The 18846-nt window shown below is 43.9% G+C and overlaps 8 protein-coding genes across 8 annotated transcripts; 4 read left to right on the top strand and 4 right to left on the bottom strand.

Moving 5' to 3' along the window:
* Positions 1-670: 670 nt before the first annotated feature.
* O0I10_003405 (uncharacterized protein) lies at positions 671-1840 on the bottom strand (the record flags this gene model as incomplete). Its single annotated transcript, XM_058483476.1, has 3 exons — positions 671-979; positions 1043-1093; positions 1184-1840. 3 exons carry the CDS (start codon positions 1838-1840, stop codon positions 671-673), a joined length of 1017 nt encoding a protein of 338 aa, XP_058345675.1.
* Positions 1841-2560: 720 nt separating this feature from the next.
* On the top strand, positions 2561-3336 carry O0I10_003404 (uncharacterized protein; the record flags this gene model as incomplete). Its single annotated transcript, XM_058483475.1, has 2 exons — positions 2561-3163; positions 3226-3336. The coding sequence occupies 2 exons, from the start codon at positions 2561-2563 to the stop codon at positions 3334-3336; spliced, it is 714 nt and encodes a 237-aa protein (XP_058345674.1).
* A 3019-nt stretch (positions 3337-6355) lies between these two features.
* Positions 6356-7040, bottom strand: O0I10_003403 (uncharacterized protein; the record flags this gene model as incomplete). The annotated part of the gene is made up of 3 exons (XM_058483474.1): positions 6356-6531; positions 6635-6758; positions 6819-7040. The coding sequence occupies 3 exons, from the start codon at positions 7038-7040 to the stop codon at positions 6356-6358; spliced, it is 522 nt and encodes a 173-aa protein (XP_058345673.1).
* Positions 7041-7718: 678 nt separating this feature from the next.
* On the bottom strand, positions 7719-9722 carry O0I10_003402 (uncharacterized protein; the record flags this gene model as incomplete). The annotated part of the gene is made up of 3 exons (XM_058483473.1): positions 7719-8169; positions 8230-9451; positions 9509-9722. The coding sequence occupies 3 exons, from the start codon at positions 9720-9722 to the stop codon at positions 7719-7721; spliced, it is 1887 nt and encodes a 628-aa protein (XP_058345672.1).
* An 822-nt stretch (positions 9723-10544) lies between these two features.
* O0I10_003401 (uncharacterized protein) lies at positions 10545-11228 on the top strand (the record flags this gene model as incomplete). Its single annotated transcript, XM_058483472.1, has 1 exon — positions 10545-11228. The coding sequence occupies one exon, from the start codon at positions 10545-10547 to the stop codon at positions 11226-11228; it is 684 nt and encodes a 227-aa protein (XP_058345671.1).
* Positions 11229-11376: 148 nt separating this feature from the next.
* O0I10_003400 (uncharacterized protein) lies at positions 11377-12428 on the bottom strand (the record flags this gene model as incomplete). The annotated part of the gene is made up of 3 exons (XM_058483471.1): positions 11377-11667; positions 11724-11783; positions 11838-12428. 3 exons carry the CDS (start codon positions 12426-12428, stop codon positions 11377-11379), a joined length of 942 nt encoding a protein of 313 aa, XP_058345670.1.
* Positions 12429-13271: 843 nt separating this feature from the next.
* Positions 13272-15791, top strand: O0I10_003399 (uncharacterized protein; the record flags this gene model as incomplete). The annotated part of the gene is made up of 8 exons (XM_058483470.1): positions 13272-13357; positions 13475-13634; positions 13852-14074; positions 14142-14532; positions 14606-14925; positions 14980-15501; positions 15563-15669; positions 15735-15791. 8 exons carry the CDS (start codon positions 13272-13274, stop codon positions 15789-15791), a joined length of 1866 nt encoding a protein of 621 aa, XP_058345669.1.
* A 1848-nt stretch (positions 15792-17639) lies between these two features.
* On the top strand, positions 17640-18469 carry O0I10_003398 (uncharacterized protein; the record flags this gene model as incomplete). The annotated part of the gene is made up of 5 exons (XM_058483469.1): positions 17640-17645; positions 17700-17774; positions 17842-17958; positions 18017-18258; positions 18334-18469. 5 exons carry the CDS (start codon positions 17640-17642, stop codon positions 18467-18469), a joined length of 576 nt encoding a protein of 191 aa, XP_058345668.1.
* Between the last annotated feature and the right edge of the window lie 377 nt (positions 18470-18846).

Raw genomic sequence — 18846 nt, 5'->3', positions numbered from 1 at the left:
CCCAATTCTTTCACCCCCATCCTCATCAGCTTCCACCACCACACACGCATGCATCCTTACTCTTGAGACACGATGTGGAACCGATGAGAAAAAAACACACACATAGACATGGGGGGTTGATGCGTATTGGAAAAAGATGGGCACATTAGTATCAAATGCTGACGCATATGTTGTCACAGCGGGGGAAAGATACCCGACAAGCTGGGTGACCATTCCACATGTCGACAAGTGCCAAGTTTATCTTGGGGGAGAACAAGACGTCGCTGTTCGGTGCATGGAAACCCTATGCAAAAGCATACAGAGCGAGCGACCAGAGAAAGAACGAGAGTACAGTGAGACGCGCACGCATTTTGTGTGATAGCATATGGTTTTGTACTATCCCCCTTTTGACTCGGGGCATTGGGGGTGTGTTATTGTTTTGTATCACATGAAAAATGATCATCAACATCATCTTTTAAGAAATCTCATACTTTTTTATACAAAAGGTAGTGGTATGAACGGATGACGTTATACAAACAAAAGGAGCGTATATGGCGTGAAGTAAAAGGCTATAGAAGTTTGGGTACGAAGGAAGAGATGCCAGCATCGAAAATGAGAAAAAAAAGAGGTATGCACAATAGGTGGGGGGATGGTGTCAAGAGTGTGTACAAATGATGAATGAATGAATAAATCAATAAAAACCAGTGAGTGGATCATGATAAGTAATAGATGGAGGGATCGTAGTAGTAGATGGGGTAGTTGTAGCAGCAATGGTTGCTGCTGCTGCTGCGTTTGTCGTTGCTGCAGCGGACACGGCCGGAAAAGTGGTACCCATGGCAGCCGCTGCTGTCATGGCAGCCATAGCTTGTTCTTGTTGTTGAAGTTGGAATTGCAACATGGCTTCCTCCTTTAGTTTCTTTGCTGCAGCTTCCCGCTCTTTTTTCTGTCGTCGCCATTCCTTGCGCATCTCCTTGAATTCGGATGGATGTCGTTTAGGACCCTGTAAAAGTATACAATCAGCATCCAATTCCTTTTTCTCCTATAGACCAAACGACCAACTTACATGTTTTTGCATGCTCACATGGGCATTAAGATGATTCAAAGTACCATAAGCCTATATAAGCATTCAAGAATGAGTATATGTTGTTTCGATCAAAAGATCCTTTTCTCCATTACTCCCCCCCAATCACAATCCCATACATACCTTAGTACACCCAGGCCAGTTGCAGTGGTACAAACGTTCAATTTCATCGAAACGTCTCCTTGGACGCTTCTTTTGGGTGGTGCCAGGGATCGACACGAATGAATAGACTTTATCGGATGAATCGGAATGACCACCCATCGTCGTTGTCGGTGCTTGTGGATTCATTGTTCCATTAGGCATGGCAGGATTGGGTGCCGCTGCAGGCATAAAACCAGGCATCATCAACTCGGGTGCTCCTGCAGCTTGTTGTGGAAGCAGCAATGGTGGATAAAAGTACACAGGGTTGCTTGTCATATTGGATGCAGCTGCTGCCGCTGCAGCTATTGCTGCTGATGCATCGGTTGTTTGTGGTTGGGATGTTGTTGTTGCTGTGGCAGGTGCGATGGCTGATACACCCTCCGATGTAGCAGTGGTAGTTGTCAAAATGGGATTGGATGGTGACGTTGAGGTAGAGGTTACAGAGTTAGAATCAATTGGAGCAGCCGCTGCTGATACTGCAATGGATGATGAGGATGTGTTGTTTGCAGGGACAGGGACCGTGGAGGAAGATGAAGTGGGTAAAAGCTGTGACAAGGGAGGCAACTCAAGCTGTTGCAAGTAGCTATTTTGTTGCTGTCGACGACTCAACAAGCTGCTTTGTTGTGGATACATCATCATAGGTGAATAATAAAAGAAAAGAAAAAGAGGATGAGAGTGATTGTGCAGAAAAAACCAAGAGCAAAAAGAGGGGGGAGATGGTATTTTATAACAGCTTTCTATTCAGGCATCGGAGTTAGGGCATGACGTCAGTGACTTTTTGCTTTTCGGGAACACAACTTTCGTTGTGTGAGTGTGTGTGGGTGTGTGGGTGTGTATGTGTAAGCTGTGTGAGTGTGAAGCGAGACAAAAAGATCGACGAGCGGCGGCGGGCTTCTCCCTTTTTCTCTGGCATGAGTGGTTGGTGTGGGTGAAGTCATACGGAGAAAAAGACATGCTTCGCCTGTTTCATTTCAATATTTTTGGGTTGGTTACCCGAGCCTGGAGGCCATTTTCTTGTGCAACGCGACACGGCGATCCCCTTTCACTTCCCACACGCTCCCCCCATCTAATCAAACCAGCAATTGCCATTGACATTGTTTCACTTGTTTATTCACCCCACCCACACTACACGAAATAACAGCGATCACTCAATGTCTAAAGGTACATACACCGATCGCTTGCAAATCTTTGATATTGGATACTTGCCAAAAGTAACCAAGCTAATCATCGATGGCTCATCTTTTGGTGCCTTTTATCGCGCGTCGTTTATATAATGTGAAAAGACAGCGAAATGAATTAGTCTTTTATTCTTTTTCTTTTATCTTTTTGCGCTGGTTCGCTTGATCGATCTTGTATAACATGAAGTGCTTTGCTATTGCTGCTGCTGTTGCTATCGTTACCCTGGGTGGCTGGTCCTCTAGCTCAACGGCTGATGCTGCTGCAATCTTGCACTATAGACAACATCTTGATCTCGTGACATCTCAAGCTGCCTCTGATTTGAACGCAGGCCGTTCCAACGCTGCCCCTTCCATTCCCTCTTTTGCTGTCACTGGTGACAAGCAACATGCTGATTTACAAGCAGCTGGCTCTGCAAGTGGTGATCTTTACAAGCGAGACGACGATGATGATGATGACGATGACGACGACGACGATGATAGCAGTGATAGCAGTGATAGTAGTGATGATAGCAAGAAAGGTGGCAAGAAAGGTGACAAGAGTGGTTCATCCTCCTCATCCTCCTCATCCTCCTCTGGTGGCCCATCATCTGGAAAGACGTTTTCAGGAACTGGTACCTTCTTTAGCACCACTGATGAAGGCGCATGCGAGACTTCAACTAAAGACGACGATCTCATTGTGGCCTTGAATTCAGAGCAATATGGCGATACATCCGAAAAGAGCCCATGGTGTGGCAAAAAAGTGAAGATTACTGTTGGCTCAAAAAGCGTCCAAGCTACCATCCAGGTATGTAGGGTACTATTTTTGCTGGTTGATCTTTTCATTCTTAACGACTTTTCTTTCTCTAGGATGCCTGCCCAGAATGCAAATTCGGCGACTTGGATATGACACCAACCGTGTTCGAGAAGTTGGGTGACTTGGATACCGGTGAACTTGACATCAAGTGGCAAGTCGTTTAGAAGCCATCCTTCGTTTGTAACAACACGCTATCGCTTCTTTTTATCTTTTCCATTTCCTTTCCTTCTCTCTCATATATGTATGTTTTGAATTTCTCGATTGTTGAAATGATCATGAGCTCATGTTGATGATCACTATATAAAAGTTCATGCCTGCTTTTGTCCTCTATTCTTGGTTTTGTATACGTTTTTGTTCATTGGGCAATCATTGCTATCATGTAGCTTGGCTAAAAACTTATACGCTTGATGACGAAGAGAAATGACTTTGCTGGTGATGACATACAACGGTAAATAAACAAAGTTTGATAAGGTGAGGTTTAACGTGTAGAATGAAACAAAGCCATCATTTGCACATAGCTACTTTTGGAAATCGAAAGCTAATTATCGTTGCAAGCCGTTGAGATGGTAATAAGTGATCGACACGTTCAATATCTGTGGCAGGTAGGTGGATGTGTATTTGCTATCATGCGTGATGCTAAGCTTGTTCCCATGAATGCAAAGCAAAACAACATACCATGATTCATTAAAGCAAATCCTAGTATCAGCAAGTATCGCTTTTCATAGCTGGATAGCAACATAGCCATCTTCGCATGGTTACCATCCACTACTTTAGGAACGAGGATTGAGATCTCCCATACAATACTTGATGGCGTTGGATGACCTTGAATCAAGTTTCCATGGCTGAGAAAGGATTGAAGAAAAAAAGGTTGCCACCTGCATTAAGGAGGCCATAAGGATTGCTATTGCAGCAAGAGAAAAACTGAAGTCGACATCATTGGATGAGGATGGAAGAACACGTGCATGAAAGCTGCAAACGATGGTACGATCTCAGCATTCGTGACATCGGCCCACTATACGTTGCTGCAATCCTTATTTCAAGGGGGGAGCTGAAGCCTCTCGGTATGTGTTTTTGTTATCGTTCCTGATGACTTTTTAGAATCCCGGAGTCAAACTCGGGGGGTTGGGTATGTGCATGTTGGCTAATGCACATGAGGGCGGGAAATGCGATATCTTTAGGTGTGACCAATTATGCACGGGCTTGCTATTACCGATGGCTACCCTTAACATTTAGGCAAGTCAACAGGCCATGCTAAGAAAAGCAAGTGCATGGATTTGAGAGTGGTGACAGTGTCCAGAAAAGAGTGGCACCCAATGGTGAAATGAATGTGGGATCGACAGGACTAAACCAAAAAGAAGTGAGGTTACACAGTGTTTCCATCGTCGTTTGTGTAATGCCATGTGTGTGCATCCCGAATGCTGATGATCGGATTGAAAAGCATAAAGTTGTATTGGCGACCCATACCACCGCGAAACAAAGTGATCCACATGGAAAATTCTTATGCGTCATTTTCGATGGCCATGTTTCTAAATCATCACCAAAACTCTTTACAGGGCCATCCGGGGGGAATAAAGAACAATAGGCCCTGAATGTCTCGGTCGATCCGAAAATTTGGCACCTGACCTATATGCAACAATGTGTGAAATGGGGTTCCCACCACGCCACCCTATAATCAAAACCAGCATAAAAACTCTATTGGACAACCTTGTGGATACTTTGCCAAGCCCGTGTGATTAAAAGGTGGTCTCGAACGATACGTCTTTAGCCAATATTGCCACCTGCCGTTTTGGGAGGTGAAGTATCGAGAATCCAAAAGCAAAGAGAGGTATGACATAATAGCTTGGAAAAAGTCAACAAGCAACAATACATTACGTCTTTGCTATCATCATTTTCTTTTTTTCTACACGTAAAGTCTCATAGTAATATGAGGAATGTAGCACAAAGGACATTCATGGTGGCGTTGTGGTCGTCGTCAGTTGTTCACTTATACACCCCCCAAGCGCAACATATACACAAAAGTGTCACGGTATCACAGATGAGAGCCTTTTCAATTGCCCAAAAAGAGAAACATGTTAATGGGCTCCGCATCTGATTTTCTATCGTTGTTTCGTAAGCAATGCCCTTTTCATTGGTCCACGGGGATGAATCTGACACCGACACTTTTTTACGTGATCCGATTTGTATCATAAAGCAAATGCCGATGGGACGGTCAACATAACGTGTCGGGTAGTATTCCAGAAAAGGATGAGCATATGACGCACAATCGATCAATGTGATCGACCACACAATTTTCATGGTTGTACACAAAGAAAAAGAGAATGTTGGCGGGCACATGGGATGGGTGGGAAACATGATAATAGTATTACCGGTATTGGGAAGGAAAGAAGCGTATCATAGCAACATGGCGTTGCTATGTAGTACCATTGTTGTTGGTGTGATCTGCCAGGCAACAACAAATGGCCGTCGTCATGCTGCTTTACGTAGGCTACAATATGCATGTTTGCAAACCCCCCTGCCCTCCCATTGACAAGCCCCAAACATGCTTCCCAACCTGACAATTCGAACAGGCTTGTAGAATCGGGAGTGGGTGGATGTTTTGGTTGCCAGATTCCACAAGGTTGTTTAAGCTTTCTTGGTGCTGCTGGTGCCTCCCTAATCGTCTTGCATAATGCTGCATTTGTGATACTTGAATGCAAAACACAACAAGCCCGCCATCGTCATCATCGTGAATGAAGCGATTGGTATGGTAGCAAAAGGTAAAATGTATTACTGGATATAACAAGCTAATATGAACGGCTTTATGCAAATGTGCAAAAACAAGTAGTACTGCAAAGAGCGAAACAAAGAAAAGGGGACAAGGGGAGAAAAGGAGTGAAAAAGAAGAGATCAAATGTGGTATGAATGGTCATGGGTTGTGGATTTGTTGCTTCTGCTACCATAGATTCCTTTACTGCTCTTGAGCATAGCAGCAGAGCATTTTGCACATCACACGACACATGCAGGTATTCAGCAAGGGACAAGGAAAATAGGAGATTTGATCAACGTCGTAGTATCCGGGTAACAAGCATTGGAGGTATCATTGAAAAGCGGTGTATAGTTGGTTTTTTGAGTAGGGTAATCGTACAACAAGATTGGTTGTGGATGAAGATAACGTGGTGGTTGGTAAACAGGTTGATGTTATATTTAGGTGTTCTCGTCATCTTCATCATCGCCTTTGCCTTTGCCATGCTTTTTGCTACTGCCACCCTTGCCTGGTATCTTGCAACCTTTCTCACCAATCACACACCATGTGATGGGCAGCACGCCTTTGTCGAGATCCGCAAGCTTTTTGAAAACTGCAGGTGTCAAATCAAGTGAATCTACATAGATTGAGATAGGGAGTGTGGATATTGAGAACGAAGGGAGGGGTAATATATTTAGTCTATCATAGTTGGGGTTGTAATGTTCCTCGATTTAACTTACACTTGGCGCAACCAGGGCATGCATCAGTAATTACGGCATCTACCCATTTATCTCCACTCATAATAAGCACTTTTTTGCCGCACCAAGAGCTCTTGGCATCCAGATCGCCATATTGTTCCTTGTTCTAAAGATGACGTGTGTTACATTCATGCCGATGATATATGCTTTCCAAAGCTATAGTTACCAAAGCAACAATCATGTCATGATCGCTTTCCTTTGGTCCACAACTTCCTATCTCGCCGCCCTCAGTCTTGGGCCGAAACCACGTAGCCTTCCCAGAAAATAGCTTGTTTACAGCATCAACGATTTGTTTAAGAGTATCGCTGAGAGCGTCACCAGCAGGACGTGCATTGACCATACAGGCAACAGCAAGCAGGAAGATCAATGTGAATGATAGGAATCTCATGTTGGTAACACGAACGTTTGTGATGATGTAGAAGGATGTTGGATGTTGACGAGAGATAAAGAGAGAGAGAAAAAGAGGGGTTGTTTAGGAAAATGATCTACTATTATGGGTTTTTATATTCTTGAGGAAGGGAGGTAGGTATTTCAGGAGGCATTGCTAGGGATGAGTGTATGTACTGATGCACTAGTGGATGGATGCGGTGAACAATTCCTCAACAAGTGATAACAGGTCTCTCCTTAGTGAACGAAGAAAACAACTTTGTCTGCGTTACAGCAGCAGACAACAACATCAATGTTGCACATGACGTTTGATTGCTCATTTGTAGTGAGAGGAAATTGGCGCTGAAGGTTTCTTTATATGCGATATCAATGAATGAGCATTGCTGGTTACAAAACGATTTTACGTCGAATGGGCAAATTAATGTTGGCAGATGGCGCGGATAGTGGGGAGCTAGACGATCGAGATGGGTGGAGCACTTTTGATTGGCGGACGTAATAACGTTGATGCGTGAGGGGGGGGAAACCAGTGCGCTGCTCCATGATGTTGGTTGCTCAATAGACCCCATAGCACCGAAATTAAATAACTACTTGCGAATAACTTTGATTGTTAACTTTTTTTATATACAGGTCTACTAAATTAAGGAAGAGTATATGTTACAAGGAAATGGGAATCACGTGACTATTCATCGTCCTCATCAGCTGGAAGAACAATGCCAAATTGGCCAAGGATATTGCCTGCTGGACCAGGAAGACCTTGCTGGCTCTTGTAGCTCTCAAGCACATTTTTGACCAAATTCAATGACACATCCACAGGCGCATTCTCATCTTCGTCGTCATGTTTGGCAAAGGAGGCACCAATTTTTTCATGACTGCCAACTTCCAAATCCATCTCTTGCATCATCTTTGCCAAGTCTCTTTCCTTTTCATCAGGTTGCTCAGGTGATTGTGTTGATGGTGCTTCATTTGCTTGCTTGGGTTGTTGTTGTTCCTCGGATGAAGCTCCCTGCATAGGTTCACCCAGTGCACTCTTGAGGATGCTCATGAATCGTTCAGCGTCAAATGAGATATCACCTTCTTCTTCATCTTCTTCATCATAATCGCTATCATCCTGATCACTCTCATCATCCTCACTAAAGGGAAAAACGAGTTAATAACCCATTCCCCAATGCCATATCCACAATGTCACTTACCCAGGAAAGTTGACACCCTCCAAACCACTCTTGCTGCCTTCAATGAATTGCTCAAATTGGCCCATCATCTTGTCAAGATCCACATTCTCGCCATCGAGAGCTTCTTCATTGAATATTTGTTCTTGCATTCGACCCATGCGTTGCATAAGAAGCTCTTCCAGTTGTTTGGGATCCACATTCATCCAGCTTTCATCATCCTCCACCTCATCCTTTTGTGCCTCCAACACGTCTTTGAGAGATTGTTCAGAAAAGGTGTCCAGGGTATCATCGATGGTTTGTCGCACATTGGGGAACACATAACTACCCGCCTCTACATCCTCCTTGGAAGCCACCGATTGCAAGAATTGCTGACGTGCTTGCTCAGTGAGTTGCTTATGTAAACGTGAGCCTGGTCGTTCATTGCGAAAATATCCAAGTCGTGTAAGACGTGTCAAGAATTGTTTGAATGCGGATTGACGTTCAGGTGTCATTGTCGTTTCTTGCTGACTCGCTTCATCACCACGGTGTTCATGATATAACATCTCAAGGCCACATGCAACCTTCATACCAAGTTCGGCAGCATGATACTCTTTCTTTTGTGATACAGGCGGTAGGCGAAATGCTTTTGGTGCATAAAACTTTTGGCTCACGGTCTGAGCATAGGTGGTTCTTGTGAATGGCAATAGAACTTTGGTGGATGATATTGGTGGGAATGTCGACATTGCTGCACATGCCTTAAGACCTGCTGGATCACGTAGATAAAATGCCTCCACTGCCAATGGTAACAATTGTGGATGTCGTAGTAAAACATAGGCAGCGCGTGATGGTAAAGTGCAACGAGCACGATGTAACTCTGGCTTATCAATCAATCGATCCTCAATAGCTTGTTGAACACCATCCTCTGCCACGGTGGATATCATGGGTTGTCGAATAATGTCAATGGCACGCTCAATGGTCAATTTGGCAGGTATTTGCATCAATTCAGCTGGAGTGCGTGGTAAAGGGATGATGTGTGCTTTGCCTTGATATATTCCCACACGATGCTCACTGTTGCTAGGATCAAGCCATGTTGGTAGTGCCATAGCTGCTTCAATCAATAACACATCGCCATCATTGTCATAGACAGTCGCCACTGCTCCTTCAATATGCAATGTGATGTGTCGTAGCAGGAATACAATGAACCACTCGTCCTGGATACAGTCGCCAAACCTCGTGGTGCCATGCAGAAACGGATAGCTAGGATCTATGATATCCACGTTAGCTTCAAGCTATGAAGGTCCATGAACAACACCCTTCATACCATTCTCTTGTACGATTGCCAAATGGAACTGATCCTTTTGCCACAAGTACTTGTCGGTGAAAGGTTGCACGATCGATCGGATCATGGCGAGCGTCTCCTGCACAAACTCCATCATGGCCTTGGGATCTTGCTTGCATGGCAGATAGACTGAGTATTCGACTTGATTGACATCGACGGATGCAGCACCTTGAAACACATCTTGCAGAGTCTCCATGCTGTAACAAAGAAGAAGAGTGGAACAACCAACGACTCAATGCGGCACTTTGAGTGGGAGTCACGCAGCAGCACATGTCGAAATTGTTGTCAGTCTCACCTTATCGATGCGGGAGTAATTTAGTGGATCGCTTCATACATAAAAGCTATCATACACTAGTCACCAATTGTCATTCCTTATTGATGCCTTTGTAATTTCGTTATTGAAAAGATGGTTGTTTTCATTGTCTTCTACGCAATGTCCCCCTGTAACTCGATATGTACATATGTACAATCATCCTCATCACTGCCCATCTTGAACATGCTATCTACATGATCGAAGTCATCATCTTGAAACGATTGTCAGACATCAAATTGACTTATGGCACGCTAATGGTATGAAATCATGAGTTGCGGATGAAGAAAAATCCTCAAGCTGGAAGCTATCAATGAAGACCAAAGCTTGCGCAACACATGAGAGCCGTCGCTAGTCGACCAGAGCAAGTCGTATCACTTTCCGCGTATCCTGACATTGCTGGTTAATAGTGGTAATAGGAAGAAATTGGTGCATCACCACATTACGAAGATGAAGCGAAGGAGAAGTAGCTCTTTTACCTAATGCAGCCGATGTGTCTGTGGATTTTATTCAATATTAAACAGCACTATCTTGAAGTATCTTGTTATCGAAAAGGATGGGTCATAGAGAGAGATGGAGGAAACAAGGGTCGTAATCAAGTGTGTACTTGCATAAATGTGTCAGCAGGACCTTCCTTTTCTGAGCTCTTTCTCACCGCTTCCCACCTATTCCTTTCCTCTTGCACTTTTATCCTTTCCCCATTATCAAATGGACTTTGTTCTTGATGGTCGTCATTCACCTCCTATCGACAATGCACTTGTGAGACCCACTCCCATTCACAACGATCAAGCCGATCCTTGTCGCCATGAACCAATCAAGCAGCAGCAACAGCAGCAGTTGCGATTCTTGGCTGCACCACCGCCATCACCCCAAGATGCTTCTTTACTCGATTCAGTGTTTGCTGCTAAACGACACCATGGGAAGCTTCCATGCTCATTGCAAGCTAGGACAAATAGCAGTAGCGATATGGATAATGATCACCATCACCAACAACAGCAACAACAAGAGTCACCATCATCATCATCATCATCAACTACTATGCAACAGCATGCTAGTCTATTGAATCGTCTCCTTCAACAAACAGCATCATCGTCATCATCCATACGCTCTCGCACACGACATTATACCCCTCGACAGCATACGCATCATTACCACGGCATCAGTGTATCACGACGACATGTGGGATCATCAACATCGCATCATAAGCACCATCGATCTGGTCACGTGCATAAACCTTCTCGAATACCCATCATCTCATCTCGTCTCCGTGCAAGAGCTGCTCTCCACAAGGCAACGAACGAATTAGCTGATGCCATCGCCACCGTACACTTGTCATCACCACGTCAACAACAGCAACACAATGAGGGTGATAGTCCCATGGCAGAAGAATAGGAGAAATAGTTGTATGGTCTCATTTTACTTTTTGATAATGGAAATATATATATATACAATGCTTTTGATCAAGGGGATGAATGTATTCTATTACAATGGTACATGTGGCATGTGGATAAAGGAGTAGTACATATGGAGGAGTGTGTCTTTATCGTCGTTTCACGGCACCATAAAAGTCCCATAAGAGAGTGAGGAGATACATGACAAAGTTCAGCATACCGAAAAAGATGCTGACATTGTAGAAATCACACCACTTGTCAAATCCACCCGGTGGACACTTGAACTTTGCAATTTCAACTATAGTACCCACACCCCAGAATACAGTCATAACGCCATCGATAGCTATCAAAATAGGACGCCGCAACTTTTGACCATGCGCTACAAGTCGATAACCATAGACACCAATATTGATAAAGCTCCATATCATGGATAGAATAGCCTATATACAAAATGATGAGATCAAAGCAGCATTGAGGGAGTAGTAATAGTACTTACCACCGCCCATAAGAAATAAAAGCAAGATTTGTCAGAGAATGGAACATCGTGATTAGAAAACTAGTCGTATAATAAGAATGAGTGACATAGAGCAAGTGTGTACGATGTACTTACAGGGGATGCACCAGCAGCAAATCCAAGATGGCCTACAGCAGCCACCAATTGGGCTACTCGTATACCCAATCTTTTCACAGAAGGACGACCAGTGTGTGCTACGGCTGTAGCACTTGCTCCATCATGCGCATTCCCGCCAGTTTGCTTCGTTGCACGTTCATGGGTAGCAACGCGTGAATACGAACTCAAATGCTTTCCGCTATCACCACCTGCAGTGGCAGTAGATGGTGATGACGCTGCATGATCATCTGCTTGATTAGCATAACGAGTCCCTGCAAATTGGTAGGCATCCATAGGTTGATGTGCGAATCCACCAGAGCCATCATGTTGATATGCATCTCCTGCTGGAGGTTGTTGTTGGTGGTGTTGTTGATAGTAGCCCGGTGATTGTGAAGAAGCAGCAGCAGCAGGATCAGCTGAATAATAGGTTTCCATAGGATGTGCTTCTGTTTTCTCTTGTGGATTCCATCCACCACCTTGCCATGCATTCATTTCATCTTCTTCGTAAGCGTTTCCATATTTTGGTCCACTCGATTCTTGTTGTTGCCAAGCATTATGCGTCACTGGATCAGAAAACGGATTTTGTGCCATTGTTGTAAAAAAAAGGGATGTAAACAAACAAATGCGCACAAAGAAGCACTCCCTCCCTCTCTCTCGCGCGCACTTTGCTGATCAGAAACAAGGATGAGGTAAAATCACCGAGCTCAAGCCCATGGCTTGGAAACCTCCCCGTCTTGCATTGTCAAACAGCCAAGAATTAAATTGGTGCACATTGTCATCGTCGGGGTTGTATCCAGCTGCGAGAGATACCATCGTGTAACCTATTCTTCATCATCATTACATTACAGGAGATGATGCGTAGCAGAATCCTTCATGACCCATATCCTTGGGTTCACACGTTTTATAAGGATGATCGTTTTCGAGCATGTCGTGTGGTCAGTGATTTATAACACATGCAGCTGCTAGTGCATCGTTGGTCACAAAACGTGTCATGTTATCCAAGAAGAAGGGTATAGTGTGAAAAAGAACAATGAAAATGGGTCCATTCTTCTATTAGTGTTTGACTACATGCTACATTTTAAAGGGTTAAAGGAGGGGAACATTGTAACAAGTCGTTAGAGTAGTCTTGGCATTATTAGGATACGACGTGGTGGTGTGGTGGTGGACGGCGGGGGTGTGTATGTATGTGAAGAAGTGGTTGGTGGTTGCATCATCATGTAGAACGCAAGTGGAAATGACAGGAATTTGCTTGGCATATTGTAAATGACTGGTAATATGAAATGATGCTACACTCGTGTTCGATAACAGCTGCGCATATTGTTTGGAACAATGCCGCTCCTTGGTCCGGCGCCTTGGTATTTTTATATAAATACACGGTTCGAGTTCAGCTGACCCGCGCTCTTCTTCGAACACTTTCCTTTTCCACACTTACTCATGCCCATCCTCAACGCATTTACCCTTCAAAAAAAGTACCCTGCATTGCAGGTGAACGATATCAACTCCCTCATTGACCAATTCAAGTAAGTTTGGCTCTTCACCTCAACGTGATGATGGTCCCAATGGACATTGTCAGACCAAAAGCTATACCACAAAAGCACGCGTCTAAACAATATCCTTCTCTTTCCTTCACTTGCTAGCGAGTTGGACTTGGATGGTGATGGCTATCTTGATGAAACCGAGATCCAAAAGGCTTGCAAGGATAGTGGTTACAGCAGCAACTATGATGAGATCCGTGCCACTCTCAAGCAAGTGAGAACCAGTGCTACAAGCAAAATCGACACTGAGGAGTTTATTGAGGTGTGTATAGGAAGGAGGTGTCCGTGCACAGGGGGGGTGGACAAGGTTTGGCGGGAAAAAAGTGAGCGTAAGTGTGAGTGAAAGACAAAGGGGGGGGGCTGCAGCCATGCCAAGACGATGATTGTTTGGATGTTCGGCAAGTGGTTGGGATGGGTTGGGGTGATCGCATGAAAGAGCGCTTTTGAATTTCGGAGCTGACGCTACTTTTGTAAAACAGCTTGCTTCCAAATTGAAGGAAGGTCGAAACAAGGGTGCTTTTGATGTTCATCAACACAAGATTCGTGTCCATGGAACCAACGCCGGCACTACTCACACCATCAACGAGGATGAACGTACCGAATTTACTCGCCATATCAACAGCGTCATGGCTGGTGATGTCCATATCGGCAATCGTTTGCCCATTCCCACCGATACTATGCAGTTGTTTGATGAATGCCGAGGTATGCATTGAGGATGGATGGGAAGGTATAAGGAAAGGAAAAGTGACTCATCTTTATATGCACATAGATGGTTTGATTCTTTCAAAGCTGATCAACGATGCTGTGCCTGACACTATTGATGAGCGTGTTTTGAACGTCCCCAAGAACAAAAAGATCAACAACTTCCAGATGGTGGAAAACAACAACATTGTCGTCAACTCTGCCAAGGCTATTGGTTGTTCGGTGGTGAATATTGGTTCTCAAGATCTCATTGAAGGCCGTGAACATTTGATTCTTGGTCTTATTTGGCAAATCATCAAACGTGGATTGCTGAGCAAGATTGATATCAAGTTGCATCCCGAATTATACCGTTTGTTGGAGGAGAATGAGACTTTGGAAGAATTCCTCAAGTTGCCTCCTGATCAGATTTTGTTGCGTTGGTTCAATTATCATCTTAAGGCTGCCAATTGGGAACGAAGGTAAAAAAAAACGATGCAAGGGAATAGGCTATTGAATGTGCTTTAACACCTCCTTTTTTTATTTCGGCTATAGAGTCAACAACTTTAGCAAGGATGTTGCCGATGGTGAAAACTACACTATCTTGTTGAACCAACTCAAGCCCGAGACGTGCTCTCGTGCACCTTTGCAGGAACGTGATGTCTTGCGACGTGCTGAAATGGTCCTTGACAATGCTGAAAAGATTGGATGCCGCAAATACTTGACCCCTACTGCTATGGTGGCTGGTAACCCCAAGCTTAACCTTGCTTTTGTGGCTCACTTGTTCAACACCCATCCTGGTCTTGATCCATTGACTGAAGAAGAAGCTCCTGAGATTGAACCATTTGATGCTGAAGGCGAGCGTGAAGCAAGAAGTAAGTCATGGAATGTGTTAAAAGGGGATCAAATATTAATGGATGTGGTTGTAGTGTTCACCTTGTGGCTCAACAGTCTCAATGTCGATCCTGGTGTATACAACTTGTTCGAGGATCTCAAGGATGGTCTTATTCTTTTGCAAGCCTTTGATAAGGTCATTCCCAACTTTGTCAACTGGCGGGCGGTTAACAAGAAGCAGCCCTTGTCACGTTTCAAGGCGATTGAGAATACCAATTATGCAGTACATCTTGGTCAAGAACGTGGTTTCTCATTGGTTGGCATCCAAGGTGCTGATATTGCTGATGGTACCCGGACATTGACATTGGCCTTGGTCTGGCAGCTTATGCGCGAAAACATTATCCACACACTGCAATCACTCACCAAGGGTGGTCGAGCTGTGACCGATCAAGATATGGTACGCTGGGCCAACGAAATGGTGCAACGTGGTGGCAAGCAAAGCCGAATGCAATCTTTCCGTGATCCTTCCCTTCGCACAGGTCTCTTCTTTTTGGATGTCTTAAATGGTCTCAAGCCTGGCTATGTCGATTACTCTTTAGTAACCCCTGGTCGTTCCGGTAAGTAAAAGGATAGGATGAAAATAGGGTCAAGGATCGAGTGCTGATTGCATGATTATAGAGGAGGATGCTTTCAACAATGCCAAACTTGCCATCTCTATTGCTCGTAAGCTTGGAGCTACTATTTTCTTGGTGCCTGAGGATATCGTAGAAGTTAGATCCAAGATGGTAAGTGACACATGGATGATTGTGTGGATTTGTTGAATGGATGTCTAATGCTTTTTATTACGTAGAACTTGACTTTCATCGGTAGTTTGATGGTGGTTGAGAGACAGAATGGCGGCGCTTAAGAGTGCATTTGTATCAATAGTCAATATAACACACACACACCAATACATATAGCATCATTGTTTATATATAATCGAATCGTGTCATTGGGATGTGGATGATTGGTCTTATGCGATAGCAAACCCTGTGTACGTTTGAGAGCTGCCGAGCCTGTAAATTGGGGATGCTGTTATATCACCTCCATCATTCCTATCAACTTCCCTTTCTGAAACGATCGCTCATGCAAGCATCCTCAAATAATGCGGAATTTGAGCACACTGCTAGTTGATTTGTGATAGCAGCTGGATGATGGACATTGCTCCCTTGTTCATATCAGATCTTTTTTTATGCATGCGTATTCGATTCGACCACGCCAACAAGGCTCTTTGTGAAAGACGCCCCAATAATCTATCAGCTAATCACCATTCCCAACAAGCATTTATCATCTATGTGGTCACAGGAAGATGTACCCACGCCCACGCATGCACTTATAAACAAGAGTGGATGTCGTCGCATATCATTTTACTCCTATACATCTCTTTCTTCCATCGTATCACTCTTTGATTGCTGACACTTTCAAATCCCAAGTTGATGTGAGTATGCCAAAGTGGATAGTTTTCTTTGTGAGCGATCCATATACTGATATTCGTGATGCCCTTTAGTGCTGCTTCATTGTTGTTGTTGTCGTTGTGATATTTAGCTCTTTTATTAAGGTAAGATCCAATCGTCCTGCTTGATGAAGCTTATACTCACAATCCTTTTTCATGTAGCTACCACAAGAGATGCATAAACAAAGTTGGATTAGGTGGCAACTTCTACTAGAGCCTGCATGGGGTTGATAATACGGCTTCCATGCCGCAGTGCATAGTCACAATGATAGATTACGGGAGTTTTCCATTCAAAGAGAGCTGTATGTGATTGTAAAGTGAATGAGCCGGCATCGTCAAATTAACTTGCTTTGTTGTTTGTTGTAGGTCTCTTGATTTTACACACGAATCAACCCAAACATCTGTAAAGGGGGTGTTTGGACAGCAAGAAGGACACGCAGTTGAACAAGGAGATAAAGCGAATGGACGAAAACAAACCACATTGTACGAACATTGTAGTTTGCTAGGGGAAGGTAGAAATACGACTCTTTCTTTCATGGTCTAAAAGCTAACGTGAGATATAGATTGTATGTGCTTTCTTTATCAGAGGAGTAATCATGCGTATCCAATGGGACGTGGGGGAGGGTCTCTTTTCTCCCACTCGATGCCCAAATGTATCGAAAACCTGTATGGCTTGCAAGGTATTGTATCTACTAGCTTTATTGACTTTTCAAAATCCAAAACTGATAAGCGAAATAGATCGTCGTCAAGTGCATCAGCGAAACAAGTTGAAGGACCCTGCGCTCAAGAAAACGGAAGCTGATAAGGCAAGGACATGACCTGAAAGATACAAGAAGACCATATTATCATCATAGAAAGCTTATTTCAAACAAGCACGCACATACACACGACCAGAGATTTCATCTTGCTTACTTTTTATTTGGATAAATAACCTATTTCATGCATTACATGTGATATGATAGGATGCTTGTCATTGCTGATGTGAGTATTCGAGTGGGCGCTTGAGTCATGCGAGCAACATGTAGTTTGACATGGCTACCTTGTTTGCTTGTAAAGGGGTGCAAAATGCGTTTGTGAACGATAACGAGGCATTTCTGCTACGATGGAGTAGTCGAGCATTTGGTCTTTGCAATATCTGGTACAAGAGCAAATGTGGTTTGCATGACGCATCACTCCGACTGCTGGCTACTTTAGGCTTGATTCTTGGCTCGGTTCCATTGTCGCTTTCTTCACGAACACACACGCACACACACACATACAACTATGGTGGTAACAGAACTTGCCATGAAGAGACTTGTTTGTATTGACTCATCTTGGTCATAGTTAGTACTCGTTATTGGCGACTTGCATATCCCCCATCGCGTCCATGACTTGCCTGCCAAGTTCAAGAAGCTTTTGGTATGCCCAACTACACAACCACCCCCGCCCCATTGCTCGACTATCGAATGTAACATGTTGCCCGTAGGTGCCTGGCAAAATCCAGCAAATCATTTGTACCGGCAATATCTGCGACAAGGAGACATTGGACTACTTGCGTACCATTGCAGGCGACATTATCGTTGTCAAGGGCGACTTTGATGAGGTACTGTATGGGTTGTGTGGGCGAGCGTGGATGGATGTCACTCATACTTTGTATGTAGAGTTCAAGCTTCCCGCAATCCAAGGTGGTGACCCATGGTGCTATCCGTGTAGGTGTATTACATGGTCATCAAGTCGTTCCCTGGGGTGATGCCGATGCGCTTGATATTACTGCCAGACAAATGCAAGTCGACATTCTGCTCACTGGACACACACATCGCTTCGAAGCATTTGAAAACAACAATCGATTCTTCATCAATCCTGGTAGTGCCACAGGTGCTTATTCATCCATTCCCGAAAACATGTAAGTGTGACAGAGAAAAGGAGCAAGTGGAGGATGAGCAGCATGTCACTCATAAGGGTGGTTCTTTCTTTGCAGTGAACCGATACCCTCCTTTGTGCTCATGGATATCCAAGGCAGTGTGGTGATCACTTATGTCTACAAGCTGATTGATAATGAAGTCAAGGTCGAGAAGCTAGAGTATCGGAAAAGTGAATCGGGCAAGGTCTTGTAATATGTTTGATGTTGTAATTATCAAAGAGCGTGTTATAAAGAAAGTTTCTATGTATCATTTTCACATCCATCCACAATTCGAAGCAATATGCTATCACTCTCAATAGTTTAATATGTATATATGTATGGGTCGCAAAGAAAGAAAAACAAATGGATATGTATGTAAATGTGTATAGGAAAGGAAAAAAAAAGAGAATACTAAAGGTAATATTAAGAGAGAAGAGTGAGAGCGGCGAGCAAAAAAAAGGTTTTTTGGTGAATGATGTAATACGGCAAGAGGGAATAATGTATACAAGTGGGTGTGTTTTTTTTTCTGATTATCTTTGTTTTTTTCTGATGTATGCTCATTGTATCAGTATACAGAAAGGTTGGTTTGCA

Source organism: Lichtheimia ornata, assembly GCF_029851405.1.
Source record: "Lichtheimia ornata isolate CBS 291.66 chromosome Unknown scaffold00011, whole genome shotgun sequence".
Classification (NCBI taxonomy): domain Eukaryota; kingdom Fungi; phylum Mucoromycota; class Mucoromycetes; order Mucorales; family Lichtheimiaceae; genus Lichtheimia; species Lichtheimia ornata.
The sequence above is the reverse complement of the archived record's forward strand: the minus strand, read 5'-3'. Positions and strand labels throughout refer to the sequence as shown.